This window comes from Ciona intestinalis, unplaced genomic scaffold, assembly GCF_000224145.3.
Source record: "Ciona intestinalis unplaced genomic scaffold, KH HT000034.2, whole genome shotgun sequence".
In the NCBI taxonomy this organism is placed as follows: domain Eukaryota; kingdom Metazoa; phylum Chordata; class Ascidiacea; order Phlebobranchia; family Cionidae; genus Ciona; species Ciona intestinalis.
Genome location: NW_004190356.2, coordinates 643,860 through 655,409, shown reverse-complemented (window position 1 = coordinate 655,409; position 11,550 = coordinate 643,860). Strand labels below are relative to the sequence as shown.

Sequence of the window (11,550 nt, the reverse complement as noted above, 5' to 3'; positions counted from 1 at the left end):
TCATAATACCAATTATTTAGGTCTATGGATACCGGATATGACGAGGCTTTACCCATAGTTTACGCAAAACAAATGGGAAGTCGTCACGTTGTTGGCTCATCACAACGTTTTGTTCGTATACCTTTGTTGTGTTACCACAACATTTGTCTTCGCCGTTCGTTTACATTACAACTACATAGTGTATTAGGCCACTTCTTATAACTTCCAATTTGTACTGATTAATGTTAAAATTCGCAACATGTATCGGAAACGATTCTTAACGAATGAATGCTTCAACGAGTTTGTGCGCTTGTATCATCTGCAGTTCTATAGGTAGACATCGAACCAGTGCCTCATTCAGTTGGGTTCAACTGTATATTGTCAGTGGTCATACGAGGCTAAACGGAATTGTAAATAGCAAATATGAGTCATGGAAAGTTATAGTTAAGGTAATCTGTGTAACGAAACTTGATATTTTGTTGTGTGTACGCTTGAAGGTAGCGACCGTACGTTACATGTGTCACGTATGTAAGTGAATAATATGCACAGTAGTGCTAAGACAGAGACATTATAAACTTTCTACTGAAGGTAAATTTCTAGTTTGCATTAAATTACAAAAAATAACGCCCATCGCATATATATATAAGGTAAAACATTGAATTCTATTTTATTATTCAGTCGTCTAATTAGTAGTAAATACTTTGTTTTGTGATACATTCATTCATTTGTTTTATGCAGAAGTGAAGTTCAAAAGGTGAAGGCAAAGAGAATAATGCTGGATAAAAGTTGTTTCAAAACGATCCCAAAATCGTGTTTGGTATTGTTTAGTAGTTTGGTCTGTCTGTTTGTTATTCTATACCACAACAACTATAGCGCAGGTTAGCAACCTAGATATATTATTACTATTAGTTTTATGAATAATTGGAAATTTTCGTTTCCCATAACAATCTTTGGGTAGGACCATAACGTCGGGTAAGACTACGCGTGTGACGTTTTTTACGCTTGGATAGTTAAAAGTGATTCAGCATGTTAAACGTTAGCGTATAACTTTCTATACTCTGCATACCAGAACTTGAATGACACCTATATCTACATGTAATGTATATTGCATGTAGTTTACTTCAGCATAGTGTTTTTTTACGTTATAGTGTTATTGCCATAATTTTAACTATATAATTCACAACTTTTTTGTTGTTTTTCTTTAACCATTTTGATTTTGGATTTTACAGTTCATTGGTTACTCTCTCGACACCGCAGAGCGTCTGATAATCATCTTATTACGCTTATATTATCTGATGCCCATCACGATGATTTCGTGAAGAAACACAACGAACTTAGAAGAATCGTATCTCCCAATGCTTCCAACATGATGATGATGTCATGGGACAATGAACTGCAGGCACTTGCTGAAGAATACACAAAGTAAAGCTAATTAGTTTGTTACTTTTTTACTATTAGGTATATGCAACAATTATTGTTTTGACCAATATAGCTACTTAGCGTCACCCGCTGACTGTATTTAAAGTGTTTTCTTTGACCCTCCAATGTCTAAGTGTTTAATTGCAGTTTGTCTTGTATTATTCGGGAGCATGACTGTCAGACTTTTTGATATTGTATTCTTTTAACGTTAATTATTCTTGCGGTTAAAAATAACTGTAACTAATCTTTCTGTAAACTTGGATCTTTTTTAACCTGTCTCTGTGGGTGAAGTTCTTCTTCTACTTTTTGGTTACGACTATAACTGCAACAACGTCGGACTTAAATTCTATAATCTTCTAAAACTAGACTTAAATTTAAAAGTAGTTTCTGGTCGTCGTGTCGCGTAACATTTGACGCTAATAGCGAAATTTAAAAAAAAAGCATTTTCCCGCCGACAGAAGCTGCAATTTCGCTCATAGCTCTGGTCTTCACACATCAGTATTTTCCTCTGTGGGAGAAAACATACGAAAGGTTGGAACGAATGTAAATACCGATCTTCTTCCTAATGAGACGACTCAAGCTTGGTACGATGAGGTAATAAATTCTCCACTAGGTCAGTAATCAAAGAATCAGTACTTTCAACAATATGTAGTACTGTGGGGTAAGATGGGACACCTTTAGCATACAATGTCTAAATATCTCGATTGTGTTTTAAACAATTAACGACTGTATATAGAAGTCGTGAGGACACGGTTTTATAATTCATTAAATGTTCTTTGTTTACTACCAAATGGGATGAGAAAATTGGAATGAAAAATTTCCTATGTCCCCATCCTATACTATATGTAATAAACAACTATTTCCAAAAGAACTTGTTTTTCCGCTCAGGTGTCTTATTACAATTACCATTCACTCTCGTGCCAGGCGGGGAAAGAATGCGGGCATTACAAACAAGTTGTTTGGGCTGAAAGTTACAAAGTTGGATGTGGAGTCAGTGTGTGTAGGTTGGTTGATACACGGCCTACCCGTGGTTGATAAATTATTTTTACTATCAAACTTTTGAAACGGTATATTAAAACACAGATGATTTATTTCCAAATATAGAATAGAAATACCCAATTTGTGGCAAAAATATAAAATTGATCCCAAGTTATAATTGATTTTCTGTTCTTGCAAGTTATTATGCATTTTTAAGATACATTATTTATCAATTGTTATAACAATCCCCATTATTGTTTGAACAGTGTCAAATCTTCATATAATAACATACTGTAGAAAACATGGTAAAAACTGGAGTAGTTGTTCAAGACAAAGAATGTTTGAATTTGACTTCCAGCTCGTACAATATTACTTCTTTGTTTTTAAGTGTATTTCCAATATCACTTATTAATCAAAATTAACAAACATTTTAAACTGTCCCGTCTTACCCTCTCCTAGGGTGCAAATCGATGAACAATTCGTCGTGTATTTTACTAATTTCTTTAAATTGTTGTCAATTAATAAAGGAATGATAATACCAATTTGTGATGTCCCCCTAAAATCGTCATGTATGTTGAGTTTGAAAATTAAGTGTCGCGTCTCCACCCATTGCACTATATAACCACTGCGGTTGCTCCTCCAAGCAAGTATAAATAAATTGCATTGATTTACTTTTACTGTTTTATTATTAAATACACAGTAACAGCTAATTTATTATAACTTGGACTTACATTTTATTTGTCAGAAACGTTTTTGGGACGGACAACGGTCTTATAGTAAGTTGTAATTACGGAGAAAGGGGTGGGAATGTACGGTGAGTTGTTCGTGTTTGCATTTATTTATTTTTTTATTTGCATGTAATTTATTTATGCTTAATGAGATAGTTACCAGCTCCAACACAACTGTTCACGTATGAGGCGCCGTAACAGTGTAAGCGTTTGCATCCGAGCCACAGGATATATTGCTGGGCAAGAGGCTTAATACGGTACCACTGCGGGCGTATGTTTCTTCCCTGTAAATACACAATGTTCATTAGTGCTTTGCTGTTTAAATTAACACAGATAAATACATGTGTTAACTCGTGAGGGAATGATATTAGACACGCGTGTTATAATGTTATAAAACTTCACATATATATATTGTATATTCCGATTACGATTGTATGTAACATATAATAGAATGGGAAAGACAGAACACTTATGCACATTTGTATAATATTTCCGTATTCAAAGTACAAGACGGTGTTTTAGTATTACCACAAATTAGTACTACCACACCTTTATCAATTAACAACAATTCAGTACACACGTTAAAACATAACTACAGTTATTTAATGATTCGCACAACAGGTTTAATTTTACTAATTCGAAAACACACAGTGTAAGACGCGACAATTTAAAATTCGTTTTAATTTTGATTAATAAGTGATTTTATTATTACAAATACTCGTAAAAACAACGAAGTAATATGAAATATTTTGGTAATAATAACTATGAATAAAGTTTATATTTTACTACATGTTGGGTAATGCTACACTATTTTTTGCACAAGCCACTTCTTATAAATTATCTCCAAGAGCAAGTGACTGAATTCCGATCATATTTCTCATACATTATCTTGTTATTATAACAGTATATTATATTTCAACTACTCCTGAAGTATAAATTATTAAGTTTAAAGCAAACTTTTAAAAGTTTGGCAATCTATAACAAAACTGCAATGTATACACGGGGAAAGATGGGACAAAAAGTTAAGATATTTTTACATTAACAGAATTCTGAAACTTGTTGTTAACCTACCGAAATTAACTGACTTTGCTCGTTACTTTGCTATATGTAAACTTTATTTATCCAAATGTAAAACGATATTTTTATTATCCCCATATAAAAGCATGTGGACCACTGCCTATTTTGTTCATGTTTATGTATTAATACGATGCTGGATTGATGATTCGAAACTCGCAGACTACATAATTTCGGGAGTTTTGATATAATTTAGCGAGCATTCAAACTGAACTTCTGATTATTAACACTTTTTAGTCATGGAAAAATATTGTAGTTATGTAACACCGAAATTGAATACTTAACAACAGTTTTCGTTTTTGCCGGGCACTGGTTGAACCTTAAGAATAATGTCAAATAATACTGTAACATTTTTTTGTCTAATATTGGTTGGGTACAGATAAAAGAATACTTGTTTGAAAATATAAGGCGCCGAGTCCCGTCTTTTCTCACTCTATACTATATTATGTGATTCTATATTGCGTATGGTATTGGCGCCCGAAAACATTATGAAAGAGCTTACACTAACATTGTAAATCAATGGATTCTTAAGGGTGCAACTGTCCGATGGAAGTATTATACAAAAGCAGCCCTACAAAACCGGAGCAATATGCTCCGAATGCGCAGTCGAGGACACTTGTAAAGACAGTCTATGCACTAACCCAGCAAGGGATCCAGTAAAAGGTACAAGTTCTGTTTATTTTTTAGTCTATAATGTGAATCTTTTGGAAACGTTTGTTAGAATAACGTTAGAAAACATGATAAGTACTGGTTAATGGCAGTAGCCTACTTTTAAAAATGAGTAAATTAGTGTCAAGGTTTGCAACTATGTTATATGAACCAAATTGTCCGCCCCGTATGACAAAGCAGTTAGCGCGCATACCTGTATATAGCCCAGAGGTAATGAGTTAGAGGCTCGTCGCTGCTACAATCCTGGCCATATGGTCTTGGGAAAAGACACTTAACGGCAGTTGCTCCAGCCCAGTGGCCACTAATGCATGGGTTGTATAAAGTATCAACATTACAAGAAAAAAATATCCCTCTTTTTTACATGAGCCAAATAGAACATTGATAAATATTACTTTGGTGAAGGTTCATTGAAAGGGCGTCGAAACGTCGGTGTAAACAAAGGAAGAACATTTACATAATATTAATTAAATACGAACCTTCCATCAAAAGTTAAACTTGAAAGAAAGTAAAATGTTTAATGCAGAATCTCCCGAAACAACAACTCACATTTTAATCGAAACGACAAATACCGATTCATTTAAAACGACAACTGCAGTGAATGGAGTCGAAATAACAACTATGGGTTCATTCAAAGCAACGTCTCCACCCAAAACAACAGGTAGCTTGCTATCTTTTTATTGAATTGCCAAATTATTATCAAATTGCTCAAATAAAATAAAAAATAAAAAATAAGTGGAACCCAACACACCTTACTCTTATATAATACAGTGACGTTTATTTATTTTTATTTACGGCATGTTCATGCATGAAATCACGACATCAAGGAAAACTGAAATGTTAAATCTAAATACAGAAAAGACCAACTGGTGGTTTTTACTCGTCACCCTTAAGCAATAGAGCAAAATATTTGTTTTTTAGTAGTGTCACACAAAAATAAAATTCAAACACGTATTAATTAAACCTGGTTTATTTTATTTATAAAACAAAACTTTCATAAATTTACTTTTTTATAAAATACTAAATCAGAATATAAGCAAAAGTATTCATAAAATTCAGTACTACACCATCTAATGGATGATATGTTGTTACGGTATTATCTGTATATAGTTCTGTGGGGTGAGATGGGACACCTTTAACACATGATATCCAGATATCCTAATCTTGTTTTAAACAGTTAACAATAACCGTTTATGGGAACCGTACGTGTACGGTTTTATACTTTTTTTAAAAAATGTTCTTCGTTTCTTACCAAAAGGGACGATAAAATAGAACGAACAGGTGTCCCATTTTCCCCTATATCACCTAAATACCTAAAATGTGAGATGTTATTATTGAGAAAAAATGCGGATACAATTTATAAACTATATAAACCTCACATATCATTACAATACTATTTTTATTTGTTCTACTGATTGGAAATACTTATGGAATTAAAGAATAATACTATATACGTACGTTTTAAAGAACAAACAAGACTACCGACCGAAAATTCATCCGAAAGCTTCAGGTTATCGACCACAGCAATACCAATGTCAACAAAATCAGGTATATTTGCCTTTATATAGAATTCTACTTATTGTTATTTAGTAGGGTGAGGGGAGACGAGACACCTATAGCACATAATGTTAAATATCCTAATTGCGTTTTAAAAAATAAAAAGGTGTCCCATATACCCCCATCCAACTATACAAACTTTGAATAAATGCACATAAGAGTATACATGGCGTACTATAGAGATATCTGTAGTAGAACGTTGTGTATACACCAGCAAATTCACGAAATTAATAAGCAACAATTAAAACCAACCAAACGTAACATTTGTTGCCTACAACGAACTAATGAGACTAAAACGAGTTGACGAATTGAACTAAAAATCGAAAAAATGTTAATTTCTCACGTTTTAAACCAACGAGCCTATAACTAATAGTCAACTTTTTAAACTAAATATACATAATGTACATTAAGTCTCCAATTTTAACATATAGCTTAGATTACGTAATTGTTGTAATACAGCTGAAGTGGCTTGTGACCTTACATTGTGTGGTGGGGCGACTGTCGCAATATCTTGCACCAACGAAACTGGGGGTTATACCTGCATCTGCAAAACTTCGTTTGAATTTCTTCAAACTGATCAAACAAAAACCTGCGTATATAATTTATCCTCTACTATTAATCCGTCTCGAATAAACAATTTTTTATTAGTTTTAATTTGGGTCCTAGCATTTTTGCTTAATTGAATATCTGAATCTATATACGAACACAATTTGTAAAAAGCATTTATTGTTATAAACATGCATAATGTAAAAATATTATATAGTGTATTATAATATCGTGATTTAGCACCGATTTTATTGACAAGCGCACTGTTTTTATTATTTAGGAATTTTTGTATTTTCTGTTAAAGTTCAGTTTTAAATGTGTTTCTTCTCACTATTTGAGTTCTTTTGTGTTTTCTTGTTACTGTTTAAAGTCATGTTTTTTTGCGTTCCTTATCAGTGTTATTTACCCACAACTTCTTACTCTTGTTTTAACGTTTTCGCGTGTTCCTTTGTTGCCGTTATTGCCGTTAGTCAAATTGCTGCGTGTCACGTGCCATGCACCGCGCGCTTTTTCTTCGAACCTTTTCATCGTTGAGTGAAAGCTGTATCGAGTTTTTGCCGTATCTAGTTGTCGTTTATGTGGAGCAACAGTTTAGCGTTTATTTTAATGTCATTCCTTTTTATACAGTTTAGATTAAATTACATGTTTTATAGTAAAGTCGTATTCAGTGTAGCTTATAACATATAACAGACTACAGCAGTCGTCAGGTCCCGCGCTTGACCGTTATGCAGCGTTCCGGACCAAACCACTGTTATAATACGTAACAATATATTCCATTGGTAAACTGATCGATCCGTGTAGTGAAGCACTGTAAGTTGAAATTACTATAAAGTGCAGTTATTAAATTAGGGTTTAAGTTTTAGCGCCACATCAGAGGGCGATTATGTCCGCCAATACGGACCCCACAGAGCGCGAACCGCCCAAACAATGCACGGTCGGCGTGTGTTTATTTGGTACTTGTCAGCAATACAAAGTTAGAAACCACGTATATAGCGTTTGCTTTAACAGTTACTATTCTGTGCATTACTTATTACAGAAGTTAGTCTGTCGAAATCGGCCGACTAAATTTTAGTCAGTCGATTTAGGCGGCGACTAGTTTAGTAGGTAGCCGAGAATGCCACTCAAGGTGTTGGCGTTTTTAGATTTCATAAAGACCCATAGTTAAGATAAAAAAGGGTGGCTTATTAATTTAAAGAGACTTTGGTGTAAGGCAAGTTTTAAATAAATACCTTAAGTTTCGTTGTCAGTGTCGTAATATATTGGTTCCGACTGATATATTTGTACCGGTCGCTAATGCGCATGCGCCGAGACGCTACTGCACATGCGCAGTAGGTTGGAATAAACACAATGTCCACCCGGCCCAAATTTATTACGACCCTCCGTTAAAAACACACATTTTACCTATAATTTACAGTTCCTGGTGGACCCAACTGATCCTGAAATACTATAATTATAGCGGCCACTTTCGATACTTTCTACTCGTGCTACTAACATAAAATGTTGGCACTAGCCCCAGCGGTACCGATTCCAATATAAAATTTTGTTAATTCGAAAAAAAAGTAATTACAGATATTAATATTCGTCATAAAAAACTCTATAAAGTATTTTAACTAAGCATAGTTTTATAAACGCTACTGCATATAATCGCCTATTTTGCAAGTAATTGACGAATACTCTGTTTGTTTAAGGCAACTAACTCGTACTTAAAATATACTTTAACATTGATTAATCGATTGTATTCGATAAATTAATTCTAACTAAGCCTAGTCTTATAAACCATAGTGTTTAAAATCGTCCAATTAATGAGTAATTAATGATTGTAACGCTTGCGAGTCAAGTAAACTGCCATGCATCGGGAACTTGTTGGTAACACAGCAATCGGTAACTTTTGGCTTTGTTTACGTTAGTATGCAAATATAATTAAAAAGTATATATAGTATTAGTCTCCTATATCTCTTATTAAAAAAAACATGTTCAAATTAATTGTCGCGGCAAGCGAGGATCGAACCCGGGACTTTAGGCTATTAAAGCTAGCGCCATCGATTCACGCTTGAATCAAACTATTTCCATTTAAGAAGGGACGCATTAACAGTTTTTGATCGAGCTCAGTCGACCGTTGTAGTAAAATGGTTAATCATTGCTATGTTAATTAGGTTAATTAACGTGCTCATGCATTAGGTCTTTGATCTCTTGTTTAGGAAATCACATTTTTGCTCATAACTCCCTTTTTGATTTTTGGTTATATTTAAGACAATATGCGGAACCACGCGCAACCCGCACATTTTTAAGGGACCTCAACAAAACATGTATAAAACTGAGTGGCATGTAGATGCTATACAATAATATTAAAGCAGAATTAAATATGCAGCGGTACATTTAGTAATACAGCAGTATGTCTGTGGTGTTTCATTACAAATGTATAGCCTGCGTTTTTAAGCACGTCAGTGGTCATATAGATCGTTGTTTTTTTGCGCGACTTTTTTCCGCACTTATCTCAATTCTTGATTCTAGCGTTTTATTATTTAAAACCGATTCACGACTGAATCAAACTAATACTATTTAAGTGGGGACGCATTAAAAACACTACTCTTATACTGCGTTTTCATAAATCGTTATTAACACATTATTTTTTATTTAAACATCATATAAATAATATTAACTTCTAACATTACCTAATTACGGCGTAATTACAGTTTAACAAAATTCACAAGAACAATTGTTTTTAAGCGACGACAAGGTTAACTAATGTAAGTTTACAAGGGTACGGCCGTACGGGAGATATCTATGGTTGTACCACGCGTATTTACATTTATTCTTTACCAATTACCCAATCCTCATACATTATATAGGTCTTTATGAGTGTATAAATGCATTCTACCTACGTACCTACACATGTATAAATGCATTCTACTATAGCCCCGCAGATTGCTACACTACCTACTGCTTCACAGCCACCAATGGCAATTGAAACCCGCTTTGTTGGTTACTACGGGTTTGTTTTTTAATAGCGCACAGTCGACTGTTGTAGTAAAACCCTTTAAAGGGCATAATTATTACTATGCTAATTATTAGTTTTAAACGTGCTTACACATTAGATCTTAAATCTCTTGTCTTGTTATTTGTTTGCGTGTGTAAATGTTGTTGTTTGGCAGCACTGCACACGTTTTTCAAAAATTGGTAAAATACGATATGGTAATCAATTATAGAATTATAGATCGTGGAACGTCTACGACCTTAGAAATTACGTTTGTACTAGATATGCGCATGCGCGTAGGTAGTAATAGTAACTTTACAAACTTTTTTGAAGTTACATTAAACGTGGATACTTATTGTCAATCATGCACATCCTTTCCAGTTTAGTTAGACAGCCAGGAGCCAGCAGAGGTTTTTACATGTTAGTGTAAGGAATTTTAATCGACTGATCTGTTTCTAGCAAACGTATGTTTCACAGCACTAACGGCGTTTAGATGCTAGAGGACACTGCTTTTCTTGAGTTATTTGCTTAACTTACCAACCACTAACCTTTACTAGCCTCTGCTCCCTGACTACCAACCTGCAACCTCAAACACACTCAATCATTTTAATCTGTAACATACTGTAAGATTCTTCACTAGTGCTGGCTTTTACAACATGGAAATGCCCTTTAAAAAACAGCATACTTAATGTAATAATAAATCAAATCCTAATGCTATAAACAGAGCTCAGCTCGAATAACTACATTACGTATTATCCAGACTGCAGAGTATGGCAGGTGCACCCGCGATTTTTTTACAGACTTTTGGTGATGCACGCCACAATTTGTCCCACGCACGCCAATTAATTAAACAAAGAAAAAAATACGTATTAAATTAAGTGAGATTTCCTAACGTGGCTTAAAAATGTACATGCTTCGCACTCAGATTTTTAATGATAGCACGCGCGCACGCGAAAAATAACCGTCTTGCACGCGCGAGATCTCGTCAGGAACTGCTATACTCTGCAGACTGGCGTATTATAATTACATACGACTTATTATCCGAATGTCACTCTCTTCTTTTCACAAGTGGGCGCTCTTATTAAGTTTAAAATTTTGAAAAAAATACACAAAGAAACACTTTAAATTGGTAATAAGTATAAAACAAATTACTTAAATACTGAAAGTACCTTTATAAATATATAAAACACTAGTAAAAACATCTTTCCAAAATTAGGTAGGTTATATACGCTCTTTCGTTCTGTTAACTATCGTCGGCTCTGTGGTGTAACGGTTTGCATGCCGTCGAAAAAAAAAGAGAGTGACAATCGGATAATAAGTCGTATGTTTATAATTACTTAGTTTATTATCGTAATTTCAATAAACCCTGTTTGTTATACTTACTAGTTACTACCAAAATCGATTAATCGCAATCATAAACAAACCAGAAGTAAGCAATAAATTATTTTTGGTCCGTGTGATTGTGTAGCAGATGGCCAGATTGTAAAGAATGGCCAGAGTTTTGGGTTTTCCCCACGATCCAGCACTTTTTTCTTCAGTCAATTTTTCTCGTAATAATATTTTAATGATATATGTATATATATATATATTTCAATATTGATATTTAATTTTTCAGATACAATTAATAAA

At 33.9% G+C, this 11,550-nt stretch overlaps 1 protein-coding gene across 4 annotated transcripts; it reads left to right on the top strand.

The window, feature by feature from the left end:
- The first annotated feature begins 317 nt into the window (after positions 1 to 317).
- On the top strand, positions 318 to 7,509 carry LOC101243490 (glioma pathogenesis-related protein 1-like). Of its 4 annotated transcripts, none has more exons than XM_026837912.1 (10): positions 318 to 428; positions 718 to 857; positions 1,209 to 1,401; positions 1,857 to 1,992; positions 2,287 to 2,402; positions 3,122 to 3,190; positions 4,711 to 4,841; positions 5,371 to 5,505; positions 6,312 to 6,392; positions 6,861 to 7,509. In XM_026837912.1, the coding sequence occupies exons 2-10, from the start codon at positions 752 to 754 to the stop codon at positions 7,082 to 7,084; spliced, it is 1,191 nt and encodes a 396-aa protein (XP_026693713.1). In that variant the 5' UTR covers positions 318 to 428; positions 718 to 751; the 3' UTR covers positions 7,085 to 7,509. The 4 variants fall into 4 exon arrangements, with proteins under 4 accessions (XP_026693713.1, XP_026693712.1, XP_026693715.1 ...); XM_026837911.1 differs by lacking the exon at positions 318 to 428 and adding an exon at positions 440 to 567; XM_026837913.1 differs by lacking the exon at positions 318 to 428 and adding an exon at positions 451 to 626.
- The last annotated feature ends 4,041 nt before the right edge of the window (positions 7,510 to 11,550 follow it).